This window comes from Suncus etruscus, chromosome 8 (genome assembly GCF_024139225.1).
Source record: "Suncus etruscus isolate mSunEtr1 chromosome 8, mSunEtr1.pri.cur, whole genome shotgun sequence".
Taxonomy (NCBI): domain Eukaryota; kingdom Metazoa; phylum Chordata; class Mammalia; order Eulipotyphla; family Soricidae; genus Suncus; species Suncus etruscus.
Genome location: NC_064855.1, coordinates 14,910,669 through 14,927,395, shown reverse-complemented (window position 1 = coordinate 14,927,395; position 16,727 = coordinate 14,910,669). Strand labels below are relative to the sequence as shown.

At 51.6% G+C, this 16,727-nt stretch overlaps 1 protein-coding gene across 1 annotated transcript; it reads left to right on the top strand.

Moving 5' to 3' along the window:
• Positions 1–1,332: 1,332 nt before the first annotated feature.
• VPS11 (VPS11 core subunit of CORVET and HOPS complexes) lies at positions 1,333–16,366 on the top strand. Its single transcript, XM_049778160.1, has 16 exons — positions 1,333–1,534; positions 2,445–2,589; positions 2,672–2,807; positions 4,353–4,516; positions 5,269–5,516; positions 7,352–7,553; positions 7,890–8,041; positions 10,256–10,442; positions 11,967–12,113; positions 12,205–12,393; positions 12,491–12,652; positions 12,831–12,970; positions 13,120–13,322; positions 13,436–13,607; positions 15,531–15,753; positions 15,887–16,366. The coding sequence occupies exons 1-16, from the start codon at positions 1,344–1,346 to the stop codon at positions 16,049–16,051; spliced, it is 2,826 nt and encodes a 941-aa protein (XP_049634117.1). The 5' UTR covers positions 1,333–1,343; the 3' UTR covers positions 16,052–16,366.
• Positions 16,367–16,727: the final 361 nt, after the last annotated feature.

Sequence of the window (16,727 nt, the reverse complement as noted above, 5' to 3'; positions counted from 1 at the left end):
GTAACCCCTGAGCGTCAAATGGGTGTGGCCCCAAAACAAAAACAATAAAAAAAACCATGCAGTTCAGACTTAGAAGCCCTGAAAATATAGGCGCTAAGATCGAATATGAACCCCAACCACGATCACATTGGCAAACACCAGAAGCACCCAGGAGGTTGGGGTAAGCCTGGTAGCATCATCACTAATGACCAACTTTGACAAATACCTCCCGTGGGAACTGGGGGGAAAGTTGGGTGCAGAGTTATCATTTTAACTAGAACAATCAAAGCTTCTAGCCAACTGTCAATCTTGATAAAGCGTGAACCTTGGTCAACGAGCAGCCATGTTAGTGCACCGAGTTGCCCAACCTGATCTCTTCTGTGGTACCGTCAGTCAGGCTAGGAATTCTTCAACCAAAACGTTGAAAAATATAATGAAGGGTGTGGGAGGGGCCTGGGAGTTTGAAGTCAAGTGAACGCAGGTTCACTAAATACTACCAGTGGTGATTTTTTTTTTTGGTTTGTTTTTGTTTTTGTTTTTGGGTCACACCGGCTCAAGGGTTACTCCTGACTCTATGCTCAGAAATCGCTCCTGGCAGGCTCGGGAGACCATATGGGATGCCGGGATTCGAACCACTGACTTTCTGCATGCAAGGCAAACGCCCTACCTCCATGCTATCTCTCCAGCCCCAGCTAGCAGTAGTTTTAAATGAAAAAAAAAAAAGACAAAAAACCCGGCTTAGGTGCCACCAAAGCCCCACTCTGATGAGTGGAAAAGCCACGCATCGCTTCAGTGGCTCCTCACAACAGCCCTAAGAAAGAGATGGGGGGGGGGGCGCGCGGAGAGATAGCATGGTTCAAATCCCAGCATCCCATATGGTCCCCCGAGCCTGCCAGGAGCAATTTCTAAGCATGGAGCCAGGAGTAATCCCTGAGCGCTGCTGGGTATGACCCAAAAAACAAAAAGAAAAAAGAAAAAGAAAAAGAAAAAGAGATCAGGGACACACAATTCACTCACTACTAGTAGGGCGGGTCACCCTAGCCTAGGCAAAGCTCCCCTGCCACTTGGCATCCTGCTCCCTGCATTACCCAGTCGTTTAGGAGAGGGAGGAAATAAATCTAGAGTCTGGCTCCAAAGACTTGGCCTTTGAACCAGCGCAGTGACAGCCAAAAAAAGTCCCGCAGGCCGTTAGGCGATCGGAGAGCGCCCAACCGCGCTCAGCTGTCACCTGGACTACAAGGCGCCGGAAGCCGGAAGCGTAAGTCACATGATCAACCGGACAGTCACATGACCCGCCAGTCCACCACGTGATCCGCCCCTCCCGTCACGTGACCCCCGCTCCGGGGAGGGCGCCGTGGGCCAAGATGGCGGCCTACCTGCAGTGGCGCCGTTTCGTTTTCTTCGACAAGGAGCTGGTGAAGGAGCCGCTGAGCAACGATGGGGCGACGCCCGGCGCCGCGCCTGTCTCTGGGCCCGCAGCGTCTAAGTTCCTCTGCCTCCCTCCCGGCATCACCGTCTGCGACTCGGGCCGAGGGAGTCTCGTATTTGGAGATATCCTTCCTTCCTCTAGTGCTTTCCCCTTCCTCCGTCCCTCCCCAATCCCCAGACGATTCGGCTGGCATGGATCTGTCTCTCCGAGCTCGTGTCTCACGCCTCTATATGGGCACCCAGGCCCAGTGCTCCTTGGTTGGCTGGGGGGTGCTGAGGGAAGAAAGAAGGAAGTCCATTCCCGTCCTTTGGCCATGCGACTCTTGGGCAAGTCCAGTCACCTTTGCTGGGCTCCTGTTTTCTTTATCTTTCAGAGGGGTGTAGAAAAATGTCATGTGGCAAGGTTATTTTTTCAAATCAGTCGAAGTAATGCTTAACAAGGCCTGAGAGAGAGAGCTCCAGGGGTTGAGTTTTTGCATTGCATGCAAGAGACCAGATTCCAAGCTGGGCACCCTCAGCATGCTAGGAGTGATCCCCTGTGGAGTAGCCCCTGAGCTCCCACCCCTCGTGTTCCAAAAAACCAACAGAAAAAAGTAGGTGAAAATTGGCTTTAAGGGATAAGTAGGTAGTACGACAGGATCTCCCTTCCTTGGGTTGGTCAGGATGTATATGAGATCATTATTTTGAGGCTTTGTTCTTATTGTGGCCATTAAGCTCTTTTTCATTTATTTTTAAATGTGGGTGGTCTTGGGAACTAGCTTTAGGGAAAATTATTGAAAAAAATTAAAATAGTTTGCATATGATTACTTGGAAGCTGTTCTGTTTGTTTTGGGGCCACATCCGGTGGTGCTCAAGGTTTTCTCCTGGCTCTGCACTCCAGAATTATTCCTGTCAGTGCTCATGATTCCAGAGATGGAACCCAGGTTGACCTCATGCAAGACAAAAGCACTACCCACTGTACTTTTGCTCCAGCCCCTTGGGTGCTGGGTTAGGTATATCCCCTTGGGATGAAGGCTCCTTGACTACTCTGCACATATGGAAGGCCAGATCTGGTTCTTGCCCCGCTCTCTCCAGCTCACAGGCTTCCAAGCCTACAAACTACGAGTGACACACCTGTACCAGCTGAAGCAGCACAGTATCCTGGCATCGGTTGGTGAGGATGAAGAAGGCATCAATCCCCTGGTGAGTCCCAGACAGGACCCAGGAACTTGGGAAATGGTTGTTGGAGTGGCTGGCATTCATATTCAATGGCGTCTGTCTCCAGGTAAAAATTTGGAACCTGGAGAAGAGAGATGGTGGCAATCCGCTCTGTACACGGATCTTTCCTGCCATCCCAGGAACAGAGCCAACGGTTGTGTCTTGTCTGACTGTCCATGAAAATCTCAACTTTATGGCCATTGGTAAGTAGAAGGCAGTGTTCACACACCAAAGTTCTCAAGAGCTTTTCTTCATAGTTGCTTCTTCAAAGTGTCCTTTCCATGAGTTGTACTCAACTGAGATACTGTTGTTCTGGTATTGGCGGTTGTGCTGGGGATTGAAATCAGGGCCTTAGGCATTTGAGGCAGGTATGTGCTCCATTGCTGAGTCACTTCCCTGGCCATGACCAAGGTTTCTGAGATACTACAATTTGGAATGAGAAAGCATTTAGTCTTGTTCTTGAATAGTGGGTCAGTGAGTTTGTTTTGGTTTTTGGGTCATATTTGGGTGGTAATTGGGTTTGTACCTCATTCTGCTTGAAGGACCATAAAATACTGGAATAGAACCCTGGCCTCTGTATAAAGTATGTGTTCCAGTTATTAAGCTATCTCTACAGACCAAAATGATTTCTTTCACCCACTTTGTGGCCCACACCCAGCAGCTGTTCCTGGCTCTGCTCAAGAGTGACCCCTGGCTGTCCTTGTATTATTTGTAGTGCCGGGGTCAGTAAGATGCAAAGCAAGTACCTTAACCCCTGTACTATCTTTTTAGCCCAATCTTATATTTGGGGCCTCCCAAGTTATGCCCCAGGGGATCTGGAGGGTCCCCTCCCAGTGATTCTTTGCCAAGTGGCCTGGCAGTTCAAAGCAAGGGCCTTAGGGTCATGCGGGTTGGGCCCTTCAGAGCCAGAGACCACTAGGGCCACCTCAGCATGCTTGGAGGTTCTCTAGGGCTGACCTCAGCAATGCTTATAGGACTGTGTATTTATGGGGTTTGAACCAAGTCAGCCACATGCAGGGCATGTTAACTATTCTGCTGTTTCTCTGGTTTAAGAATGTTGCCTTTGGGGGCCGGGCGGTGGCACTGGAGGTAAGGTGCCTGCCTTACCTGCGCTAGCCTAGGAGACGGACCGAGGTTCGATCCCCCGGCGTCCCATATGGTCCCCCAAGCCAGGAGCGACTTCTGAGCGCATAGCCAGGAGTAACCCCTGAGCGTTACCGGGTGTGGCCCAAAAACCAAAAAAAAAAAAAAAGAATGTTGCCTTTGATGGGGCCAGAGAGGTAGCATGGAGGTAAGGCATTTGCCTTTCATGCAGAAGGTTGGTGGTTCGAATCCAGGCATCCTATATGGTTCCCTGAGCCTGCCAGGAGCGATTTCTGAGCATAGAGCCAGGAGTAACCCCTGAGCACTGCCAGATGTGACCCAATAACAAAAACAAACAAGCAAACAAACAAAAAAGAATGTTGCCTTTGGGGCCAGCACGGTGGCGCTAGAGGTAAGGTGTCTGCCTTGCCAGTGCTAGCCTAGGAAGGACCGAAGTTCGATCCCCGGCATCCCATATGGTCCTCCAAGCCAGGAGCAACTTCTGAGTGCATAGCCAGGAGTAACCCCTGAGCGTCACCGGGTATGGCCCAAAAACCAAAAAAAAAAAAAAAAAAAAAGGAACGTTGCCTTTAATGGGTGTTTCACCCTTTCTGTGGTTCTTGAGCTTTTCAACCTCAGTGAGCCACTTTTTTGCTGTCTTGCAGGTTTTACCGATGGCAGTGTGACATTGAACAAAGGAGACATTACCCGGGACAGACATAGCAAGACTCAGATCTTGCACAAGGGTAACTACCCTGTCACTGGCCTGGCTTTTCGCCAAGCTGGAAAGACCACTCACCTATTCGTGGTGACAACAGAGAATGTTCAGGTATGAAGGGAACCACCATTACTAGTCACTCAGGGCAAGTTTTCTCCACAGCTCAGGGGACCAGGGTAAAGAACAGATTGGAGAGAAGTCTTGCACTCTTATCTTGGTGCCTTGAATCATTTGCCCAGTGCTTACTATCTTCACAAGGATATGGGGAAGACTTAGAATTAGTGGTGGTAAAGCACAGGGCTTATCCTCAGAGATCAGAATTGGCCTTTTAGCTACCTTGTTAGAGAGATTGGACGGGTGGCTTCTTTTCTGATTTCTATTGCTATCGTTTATATTTTGTTTTTGACTTTGGGGCCACACCTGTTGGTTCTCAGGGCTTATTTCTGGCTCTGTGCTTAGGGATCACTCTTTGTGGGGCTTGAGGGACCATAGGAGGTTTCAGGGACTGAATCAGGGTGAGCTGGCTGTAGAACAAGCACCTGACCCTCTGTCCTGTGTCTCTAGCTCCCTGATGCTGTGATTTATAATGGTTTACTCTTGCCTGAACAGCTTTTGGGTAGAACAGTAAAATATGATTGTGTCTTATTTGCAGAACTCCTGGCATAGGTAGTAGTAGCAGCAGCAGGGAAGGAAATTAGATCGCTGTGCAGCTTGGGGATAGCTCGGTGGGTAATAGAGGCGGCAGGCCGCTGGGCGAGTCTGAATGCTAAAGAGGGGTGAAGCACATTCAGAGATGGAGCTGCTTCATGGCAAAAGAATCAGTGCCTTGAAGGGTGCACTAACCCCTTCCCCTGTCCTCTCAGTCCTATATAGTCTCTGGGAGAGATTCCCCACGTGTGGAACTGGACACGCACGGTTGCGGCCTGCGCTGCTCAGCCCTGAGTGACCCTTCCCAAGACCTGCAGTTCATCGTGGCCGGGGACGAGTGTGTCTATTTGTACCAGCCCGATGAACGGGGACCCTGTTTCGCCTTTGAGGGCCACAAGCTCATCGCACACTGGTTCAGAGGCTACCTGGTCATTGTTTCCCGTGACCGGAAGGTTTCTCCCAAGTAAGTAAACCAGGAGACGGCTGGACTTGTCCCTCAAGTTAACCTGATTTGTCTTGTTTCGGGGGCTAGTAGTGCTCAGGGCTTCCTCCTGGCTCTGTACTCAGGGATTGTCACTCCTTGTGGGGCTCGGGGAACCATCTAGGGTGATATGAATTGAACCTGGGGCAAGGTAAGTGCCCTGCCTGCTGTAGTCACCAGCTTTGGTCACCGGCCCAATGTTGTCCTGATTGTAAAAGCTTGATGAACAGATCTATCCAGTTTCTGCTTCCATTTTGTGTAGATTCTGCTTATGTTAAACCTGGGGATTTTTCCCCTTTCATCCCCGAGAACCGGTATTAACCTGCAGATGGGCAGTTCATAACCACTGGCCTAGATTGATAAAGTTTTCATTGAGAGATGCTTTTCTTTTGGTGGGGAGCCACACCTTGCCGATGCTCAGAGCACCATGAGATGCTGGGGACTGAACCCTGGATGGCTATATACAACACACATGCCCTAATCTCTGTACTGTCGCTCCAGAACCAAGAAAGTTGGTGATTTTTGAGTGGGAGGAACTGGAGGGCTCCTTCTGACAGTGCACAGTCTCCTCCCAGTGTTCAGGGGACCATAGACAATCCCAGCGATAGAAGTATGGTCCTTGTTCAACCTTTCAGTTTGTGATGTTTTTGCTCTAGCATTGACTGATTAGCCCTGGGGCACTAGAAGGCTCTAGGGAATTTGGGGTTTAGTACTATTGGTTTCCCTCTCCAGTCTGAATTAGACAGGGGAACAAGGGATGAGGAGCAAAGAACTCAGGCAGTGCAGATGCCACGCCACAGTGTGGGATGGCTTCTGGGGAGTGGCCTGAGTGGAGGCTGCTAAGATACTGGCTTTCCTTCAGTACTAGCCTCAGTGTCCACCTCCAGCAGCACTTTGGGAGCACTTTGACATGAGTCTTTTTATGTTTGATTTGATTTGGGGGCCACACCTGGCTTTGCTTAGGGTTTACTCCTGGCACATTCAGGGAACCATATAGGTTACTAGGGATTGAACCCTAGTAACAAAGTAAGCATTTTAGCCACTATACTGTGTCTCCAGCCCCTGTACAGTCTTTTTTTTTTTTGAGGGGAGGACACACCCAGCAGTGCTCAGGGGTTACTTCTGACTCTTGAGTTCTTTAATCATGCCTGGCAGTAATCAGCTTGGCCACATGCTAGGCAGGCACCCTACCCTGTACTATCATTCCAGCTCTGGTACGTTAGCTACCATACGTAGTTTATGCAATGGATTAAACTGTGCTTATGGGTTTTGTTTTGGTGGGGGTCACATACAGTGATGCTCAGGGCTTACTCCTGACTGCTCAGTGATCATTCCTGGAGGCCAGGGGTGAGGAGCACTCAGGTTACCATGTTGGGTGTTGGGGATGGAACTGGGATCTGTGCTCAGGCTTTGGAAGTGCATTTCCCACACTCTTTTTGTTTTTGTTTTTGTTTGTTTTTGGGTCACACCCGGCAGCCCTTAGGGGTTCCTCCTGGCTCTACACTCAGAAATCACCCCTGGCAGACTCGAGACCATATGGGATGCTGGGATTCGAATCACAATCTGCTTGCATGCAAGGCAAATGCCCTACCACTGTGCTATCTCTCCGGCCTCTGCCCACTCTCTTTATTGACTTCTATTGACTTTATTCTCTTGTGACTGAGGGGTCAGTGCTGGAGTCCATGGGGTGAGCTGCTGGAGGGGTACATAGGGCTTGTTCTGGGGAGGAGTAGACAGACAACCGAGGGTCAATGGGAGATGCAAAGGACACAGAAAGAACTAGTCTAAATCCCTGATGTTGTGGCTTCCCCACCCAGGTCCGATTTCACGGGCACTGACTCGCAGAGCTCGGACAAGCAGATTCTCAACATCTACGACCTGTGCAACAAGTTCATTGCTTATAGTGCCACCTTCGAGGATGTGGTGGACGTGCTAGCCGAATGGGGTTCCTTGTACGTGCTGACGCGGGATGGGCGGGTCCACGCACTGCAGGAGAAGGACACACAGACCAAACTGGAGGCAAGGCCCCCAGGTTCCCAGAGCTGGCCATGGCCATCCCCCAGCAACTAGAGGAACAGGAGCCCTGAGTCGCTCTGGCCAAGTTTTCTCCTCTCCTGTGGGCCCATCTCCCTAGGCATCAGGGTGTGGAGTGACAGGAAGTAGCCTGGATTGAGGCCTGGGTAGGGAATGAAATGGGGAGGTGTGGTCGGGAGCCTGTGAGTGGGCTTGGGGTCCAGCTTGTCCCCGACTTGAGTATACCAGAACTCCAGGACTATTTGGACCCCGTGTAGGCAGATGCTGGGAAGGTCTCTGCCTAGGACTCTCATCAGTGACCCTATTTCTCTCCCCTTCTAGATGCTGTTTAAGAAAAACCTCTTTGAGATGGCCATTAACCTAGCCAAGAGCCAGCACTTGGATAGCGATGGACTGGCCCAGATCTTCATGCAGTATGGAGACCATCTCTATAGCAAGGGCAACCATGATGGGGCTGTGCAACAGTATATCCGGTCAGTCTGGAGGTGCTTGAGGCCAGAATCAGGGTGTGAGGACAGGTGCCCAGAGGCTGAAGCTGGGATCAAATCTGGGTGTTGGTGAGCCAAGCAAGTACCTCTACATGCTGCATTATCTCTTTGGCCCTTGACCTGGTTCTTTAAAGAGAAAGGGGATTCATTTATTTTGGGGGGGGGGGAAGGGGGGGGGTCACACCTGGCAGCGCTCAGGGCTCCTGGCTCCATGCTCAGAAATCACTCCTGGCAGGCTCGGGACCATATGGGATGCCGGGTTTCGAACCAATGACCTTCTGCATGAAAGACAAATGCCTTACCTCCATGCTATTTCTCCAGCCCCTTTTTGTTTGTTTGTTTTTGAGTTATTGGCATTGCTTAGAGGTTACTCCTGGCTCTGTGCTCAGAAATTACTCCTGGCAGGCTTAGAGGATCATATGAGATACCAGTGATTAAACCCAGGTTGGCTGCATCCAAGGCAAATGCTCTACCACGCTATGGCTGTGGTTCTTTTTTTTTTTTTTTTTTGTGGTTTTTGGGTCACACCCGGCAATGCTCAGGGTTTTTTCCTGGCTCCATGCTCAGAAATTGCCCCTGGCAGGCACGGGGGACCATATGGGACGCCGAGATTCGAACCGATGACCTTCTGCATGAAAGGTAAACGCCTTACCTCCATGCTATCTCTCCGGTCCCAGGGATTCATTTCTTTTTCCTTTGGTTTTTGGGCCATACCTGACTTGCTCTGGGGTTACTCCTGGCACTCTGCTCAAGAATCACTCCTGGAGGTGCTCGGGACCATTTGGGGTGCCAGGGATTGAACCTAGGTGAGCCATATACAGGGCAGATGCTCTCCCTACTGTACTATTACTCCAGCCTAGGAGTTCTTTTTTATTTGTTTTGTTTTGTTTTGGGGACACACCTTGTGGTGCTCAGGTTACTCCTGGCTCTGTACTCAGGAATTACTCCTGACAGGCTTGGGACCATGTGGGATGACAGAGATCAAACCTGGATCAGCTGCATGTAAGGCAAATGCCCTATCTGCTGTGCTACTGCTTTGGCCCCAGGAATTCATTTCTTTGTTTTGTTTTGTTTTGTTTTGGTTTTTGGGTCACACCTAGCAGTGCTCAGGGGTTACTCCTGGCTCCATGCTCAGAAATCGCTTCTGGCAGGCTCAGGGGACCATATGGGATGCCGGGATTTGAACCGATGACCTTCTGCATGAAAGGCAAACGCCTTACCTCCATGCTATCTCTCTGGCCCCATTGGAATTCATTTCTTTTTTTTTTTTTTTTTTTTTTTTTTTTTTTGGTTTTTGGGCCACACTCAGCGATGCTCAGGGGTTACTCCTGGCTGTCTGCTCAGAAATAGCTCCTGGCAGGCACGGGGGACCATATGGGACACCGGGATTCGAACCAACCACCTTTGGTCCTGGATCGGCTGCTTGCAAGGCAAATGCCGCTGTGCTATCTCTCCGGGCCCGAATTCATTTCTTTTTATTTATTTATTTATTTATTTATTTATTTATTTATTTATTTATTTATTTATTTATTTATTTTCTTTTTTGGGCCACACCCGTTTGATGCTCAAGGGTTACTCCTGGCTAAGTGCTCAGAAATTGCCCCTGGCTTGGGGAGACCATATGGGACGCCGGGGGATAAACTGCGATCCTTCCTTGGCTAGCGCTTGCAAGGCAGACACCTTACCTCTAGCACCACCTCACCGGCCCCTGGAATTCATTTCTTGACTCCACTTTTGCTTTGATATTAATTCCTGGGAATATCTGCACTGGCAACAGGCTTTCAGGTCTGTTGCCATTCTACTTTTTTGGGGGGGAGGGTCACACCCAACAGTGCTCAGGGAGTCACTCCTGGCTCTACGCTCAGAAATCGCTCCTGGCAGTCCCGGGGGACCATATGGGATGCCGGGATTCGAACCACTGTCTTTCTGCATGCTGACATCATTAGTCTATGGGCCCCAGGAAATGCATGGCCCTAGGAGCTGCCTAACATGGCTAAGAATGGAAACGGACCAAAGAGATAGCATGGAGGCAGGGAATTTGCCTTGCATGCAGGACAGTGTCCTGAAGTGCAGACTCAGATCTCATCCAGGCTCACTGAATCCTTTTGCATTTCAAGATCTGCCAGTAGTTCCTCTCACTGGGGAACGTTTTTTGCCAAGCATGCTGACCAAGCTACCGTGACACCCATGTCTTCCTAGAACTATCGGGAAGTTGGAGCCATCCTACGTGATCCGCAAGTTCCTGGATGCTCAGCGCATCCACAACCTGACGGCATATCTACAGACCCTGCACCGCCAGTCGCTGGCTAATGCCGACCACACCACCCTGCTGCTCAACTGTTACACCAAACTCAAGGACAGCTCCAAGCTGGAGGAGTTCATCAAGGTGTGGTCTGGGGCAGGAGGCATCCAAGGTCTTGTTCTTACACAAGAGGACAGATGGTGTAGGGGACAGGGTGACATGGGCTTGTCCTTCTTTCTGGGCCAGGGTTCTGGGGTCTATGAACTGCAAAGACAAGTAGCATTCTGCTGCTTTTCTCCCAGCTCCCCAGTTTGCCTTTTGGTTTGGGGGGGTCACACCAGACAGTGCTCTGGGGATCATGCAGAACCGGAGTCAAACCCAGGTCACCTGCATCATATTGTGCCATCCCTCCTCCCGCTTCTTTGGTGTTGGAGCCATGCCTGGTAGTGCTGAGTTAATCCCGACACTTTGCGTGGGTGAGAGGTCACTTCCAGCTGTGCTTGGAGGACCCTGTGTTTCCAGGAGCATGCCTGGGCCTCCCACATGCAGAGTGTATGTTCAGCCCTTTGAGCTGTCTCCCCATGCCCCCCCCTTTTATGAGACCAAACCTTCCTTTCTGCCACAACACAGGCATGTGGGCACTGGGGGAGCCTTTGTCTCCAGAAGAATCCACTAATAGCAGGGATATGGAAGGTCTCTGGTTCTTAGAAATGGAGAGGTTGGGTAAAATGTTTTTCTTAAAACCTCGTGTATTGGGGTTGGAGCGGTGGTGCAAGCAGTAGGGCTTTTGCACTGCATGCGCGAACCCAGGATGGACCGCAGTTTGAGCCCCTGGCCTCCCATATAGTCCCCCAAGCCAGGAGTGGTTTCTGAATTCATAGCCCTCAGAGGAACCCCTGAGTATCAACGGGTGTGGCACAACCCCCCACCCCAATACCAATGGTGTGGGCCAGAGTGATAGCACATCGGGGAGGGCATTTGACTAGCATGCACCCCACCCAGTTTCAATCCTGGCATCCCATATGGTGATTCCTGAGTGCAGAGCCAGTAATAATCCCTGAGCATTGATGAGTATGGCCCCCAAACAAACAAACAAACGAACAGCACCAGCAATTTTGCCTGTGCCCATGTCAGGAGTGACCCCTGATGGATCTCAGGTGACCCTACATGAGGCTGGGGATCTAAATGGGGTCAGCTGCATTGCAAGGCAAGCACCTTGTGCCTCAGACTATCTCTAATATCAGTACCTCTTTTGGGGGGGGGGCCAAACCCAGTGGTTACTCCTGGCTTTGCACTCAGGAATCTCTTCTGGCGGGCTCGGGACCATATGGGATGCCAGAAATCGAATGAGAGTCAGGTGCATGCAAGGCAAATGCCCACCCCACTGTGCTATCGCTCTGATCCTAACATCAGCATCTTTTTTTTTGTTTTGTTTTGTTTTTGGGCCACACCCGTTTGACGCTCAAGGGTTACTCCTGGCTATGTGCTCAGAAATCGCCCCTGGCTTGGGGGGACCATATGGGACGCCGGGGGATCGAACCGCGGTCCTTCCTTGGCTAGCAGACACCTTACCTCCAGCGCCACCTACCCGGCCCCAACATCAGCATCTTTAACTGTGTTTCACTCTCCTGCTGACCTGAGGCTCTTGTTGTGATCTGTCCCCGGTAGACAAAGAGTGAGACTGAGGTCCACTTTGATGTGGAGACGGCCATCAAGGTCCTCCGGCAGGCGGGCTATTACTCCCATGCCCTCTACCTGGCAGAGAACCATGCCCACCATGAGTGGTACTTGAAGATCCAGCTAGAGGACATCAAGGTCAGTGAGGCCAACCCTGATGTGTGACCAGGGCTTGCAGCTGGAGGGAGAGGCAGGGAACTTGCTCATTCTGGCCCACACCTCTGCACAGAATTACCAGGAAGCACTTCGGTACATCGGCAAGCTGCCTTTTGAGCAGGCCGAGAGCAACATGAAGCGCTACGGCAAGACCCTCATGCACCACATTCCTGAGCAGACCACCCAGCTGCTGAAGGGCCTCTGCACCAACCATGGCCTCAGCCTTGAGGGCCGCAGTGATCGGGAGGCCCTGGGTGTCAGGGTGAGTGAGGCCTGGGGAAATCATCGGGCAGGTGGGGGATCATTTTCTGGGTAGCCTGTCCCTCCTCCCCAACTTGGCCTCCTCTATCCCGTTTCAGGCCAACTCTGAGGAGTTCATACCCATCTTTGCCAATAACCCACGAGAGCTCAAGGCCTTCTTGGAGCACATGAGTGAAGTGCAGCCTGACTCACCACAGGGTATCTACGACACGCTCCTGGAGCTGCGTCTGCAGAACTGGGCGCACGAGAAGGATCCCCAGGTGAGGGCTGGCCACAGCTGCCAGAGGAATGTGCTGAGCAGTGACAGCACACCCAGCTGCAACGACTTCAAACCACCCTCATTTTCTGGGGTTGCCTCAGGGTGGAGGAACTAAACCGAAGAGAGGAAGTGTGTGAAGCCTTTCTTTCAGGTCCAGCAACTCTGTCCTCCCTCCCCAGGTCAAAGAGAAGCTTCATGCAGAGGCCATTTCCCTGCTCAAGAGTGGCCGTTTCTGCGACGTCTTTGACAAAGCCTTGGTCCTGTGCCAGATGCACGACTTCCAGGATGGGGTTCTGTACCTTTATGAACAGGGGAAGCTGTGAGTGGGTGGGGCATGGTGGGAGGGGTGGAGCCAGCCAGGGTCCGAGGGTGTGGAACTGAGGGACGGGGCCAGTGTCTACAGGGCTGAAGTCGGGCTGAGGAGTAGAGCCAGGGACTGCATCTAAGGGCTGCTTCCCCACCCCACAGGTTTCAGCAGATCATGCATTACCACATGCAGCACGAGCAGTACCGACAGGTGATCGCCGTATGCGAGCGCCATGGGGAACAGGAACCCTCTTTGTGGGAGCAGGCGCTCAGCTACTTTGCCCGCAAGGAGGAAGACTGCAAGGAGTACGTAGCTGCCGTGCTTAAGCACATCGAGAACAAGAACCTCATGCCTCCCCTCCTAGGTATCAGGGACGTCCGAGGATGTGGGACACGGGTTTTGATTCTGTGTGTTTTTGTGTGGAGATGTTTCGGGCCACCCTGGCTTCATCCTGTTTCCTGTTGATCCCCACGGCAGTGGTGCAGACCCTGGCCCACAACTCCACCGCCACCCTCTCGGTAATCCGGGACTACTTGGTGCAGAAGCTGCAGAAGCAGAGCCAGCAGATCGCTCAGGACGAGCTTCGGGTGCGGCGGTACCGGGAGGAGACCACGCGTATCCGCCAGGAGATTCAGGAGCTCAAGGAGAGGTGCTGACCTGGGGCAACGTGCACGGCTGAGCTGGTTGGGGTCCATGGTGGTAGGGTTGGGGGAGGGCCATACCTGAGGATGCTGGGTAAGGGGAAGGAAGACAGAGGTGGGCTTAAGACCCAGGCCTCACACAAGCAGAGCAGGTGCTGGGCCTCTGGAGCATCATCCTAGCCTCCTGAGGATGGTGTTTCTCCCTTCCTGGGGGCGCATTAAACTCTTCACAGAGAATCATGGGGTCAATTCGTTTCCAGTAAATAACTGAGGGTCGATTGATCATCTGTCTTGGGATAGGAGAGATAGTACTGGGGATAAGGCACTTGTCTTGCATCTCTTTGACCCATTTCAATCCCCAGGATCACATGGGATGGTCCCTGGTACCCCCCAAAAAACCAAAATCTTAACAGAAAGAGGATAGTTCTTTAGAATATTCTTTTTTTTTTTTTTTTTTAAGTTTTTGGGTCACACCTAGCAACGCTCAGGGGCTACCCTCATTGGTCTTTTATATTGTAAAATATATAAGATTGGCAGGAGATAGAGCACAGCAAGTAGGATGCTTGCCTGAAACCACAAGCAGTTTCTCCCTGAGACCCTGGGAAGCCAGAGACTATACCCTGGGGTGGAAAACAGGAAGGGTAAGGACCAATACAAAGGTGCATCCACCTAATGAGTGATAAGCACCAGCAGAGAATATCCTGAATAGAATGAACTCTGGTTATTCCAATATTAGATGGGAGTAACTTTGGGGGAAAAGGGGGCTTGGGCTACACCTAGCGGTGCTCAGGGACTTCTGGCTTTGTGCTTGAAAGCTGCTCCTGTCAGTACTCTACCACAGTGGGAACCCTCTGTGGTTCTGGGGATCCAACCAGCCTCCTGCCTGGCATAACCTGTGCTCAATCCTTTCAGCCTCTGTGTGGCCCCCTAGTGGTAATAAGTTCTAAAGAGAAGCTCCTTGGAGGAGGGGAAAGAGAGGGTGGGTGTGGTTTTGTGCCTTGTTTGGGGCCAAACCCTGCAGTGCTCAGGGATCACTCCTGGCAGAGCTCAGGGAACCATATCTGATGCTGGCAGTCGAACCCAGGTCTACTTTGTGCAAGACAAGAGCCCAATCTGCTGCACTATCTCTGACCTGGGTGTGATCATTTCTTTTTTGTTTTGTTTTGGTTTTTTTTTTTTTTTTTGGGTCACATCTTGCCGTACTCAGAGCTTATCTTGGCTCTGCACTCAGAAATCATTCCTGGGGGGATGGAGAGATAGCATGGAGGTAAGGCATTTGCCTTTCATGCAGAAGGTCATTGGTTTGAATCCTGGCATCCCATATGGTCTCCCAAGCCTGCCAGGTGTGATTTCTGAGCATGGAGCCAGGAGTAACCCCTGAGTGCTGACATGTGTGACCCAAAAACTAAAAAAAGAAGTTTATAAGGGGCCAGAGAGATAGCATGGAGGTAAGGTGTTTGCCTTGCATGTAGAAGGTCGGTGGTTCAAATCCCGGCATTCCATATGGTCCCCTAAGCCTGCCAGGAGCGATTTCTGAGCGTAGAGCTAGGAGTAACCCCTGAGTGCTGCCAGGTGTGACCCAAAAACCAAAAACAAAAATAAAAAAGAAGAAATCATTCCTGGTAGGCTTAGGAGGCCACAGAGGATGCTGAGGATTGAACCCGGGTCAGCTGTATAGCTGCATGCAAGGCTTTGGCCCAATCATTTCGGTGCAATAATTTCTAAGGCTGCCAAAGGCTCACCAGGAAGGAAAGACCTGAGACCCTCTGGTCAGTGGTGCTTTCTGGAAGGATGCCCTACCCTGGCATTTTACGTGAGGAGCGGTGCAGACCCCAGAGAAGGGCTCTGTCCTCAGCGCCAGCTGCCTTTTCTCTGCATTTGACTTTGGCCCTGCCTCAAACTGACACCCTGCCCTGGTCTTCCCTGCACAGCCCAAAAATCTTCCAGAAGACCAAGTGCAGCATCTGTAACAGTGCCTTGGAGCTGCCCTCCGTGCACTTCCTGTGCGGCCACTCCTTCCACCAGCACTGCTTTGAGAGCTACTCAGAGAGTGACGCTGACTGCCCCACCTGCCTCCCGGAGAACCGCAAGGTCATGGACATGATCCGTGCCCAGGAACAGAAGCGAGACCTCCACGATCAGTTCCAGCACCAGGTGCAGGGGGCTGGATAGGTGGACAGGCGGGCCTGCGAGCAAGTGAGGCCTGGTGCCTACACATGCCACTCCTTGAGGCCAGCTAGGCCTAGGCTAGGCTCTAACGCTTCCCTCCCTCCCTCTCTCCCTGCAGCTCAAGTGCTCCAATGACAGCTTCTCGGTGATTGCTGACTACTTTGGCCGAGGGGTTTTCAACAAACTGACTCTGCTCACCGACCCACCCACGACCAGGCTCACTAGCAACCTGGAGACGGGGCTGCAGCGGGACCTGCTCATGAACTTGCGCAGGGGCACCTGAGCAGTCCGATGGCGGGGGTGCAGACCTTGAGGAAGATAGGCAGCAGCTGTGTCAGAGGCCCTGAGACCCCAGGACAAGACCGGGATGCTGCACCAATCTGAGGCCACTTCTCCATCCTACCTAGGCCAGCCCTACTGCTCTTGCTGTGGGCTTTTAAAGTAGTAGCTCCCATTTCCAGACCCGTGGGGGAGGGTATCCCAGCAGTCTCCTCATTCTGGACAATTGCTGCTTTATTCTCTATCCTAGAGCGTCAGGCTGTGCTTAGATCCTTGCTCCCAGAGGAGAAATAAAAGTATAATGATTTGGGGGGTTGAAGGGTTGATTCTGGGTACTTTTTTAGGGATCCCAAACTCGGGAGAGAGGGTAGGTAGCTTTCTCTGCTCTCCAGTGCCTCTTCTGTGGTGGTCAAGAACTGCTGCCAGGACCTTTGGGTGGAGCCCAGATCATGGAGAGTTAAGTTTTAATTTTGTTTTTGTTTGTTTTGGGGTCACATCCAGCAATGCTCAGGGCTTACCGCTGGCTCTGTGCTCAAGTGGTGACTCAAGGGGTAAGGTGTCTGCCTTGCCCGCACTAGCCTAAGACGAACCACGGTTTGATACCCCAGCATCCCATATGGTTCCCCAACCACGAGCAACTTCTGAGTGCATAGCCAGGAGTAACCTCTGAGCATCACCCG

Bases quoted from the DNA above. Each gene is read 5' to 3' on its own strand.
- VPS11 (XM_049778160.1), top strand. From the start codon at position 1,344: ATGGCGGCCTACCTGCAGTGGCGCCGTTTCGTTTTCTTCGACAAGGAG. The intron at 2,808-4,352 runs GTAAGTAGAAGG...GCTGTCTTGCAG, and splicing joins TCTCAACTTTATGGCCATTG to GTTTTACCGATGGCAGTGTG. The intron at 12,653-12,830 runs GTGAGGGCTGGC...CTCCCTCCCCAG, and splicing joins CGCACGAGAAGGATCCCCAG to GTCAAAGAGAAGCTTCATGC.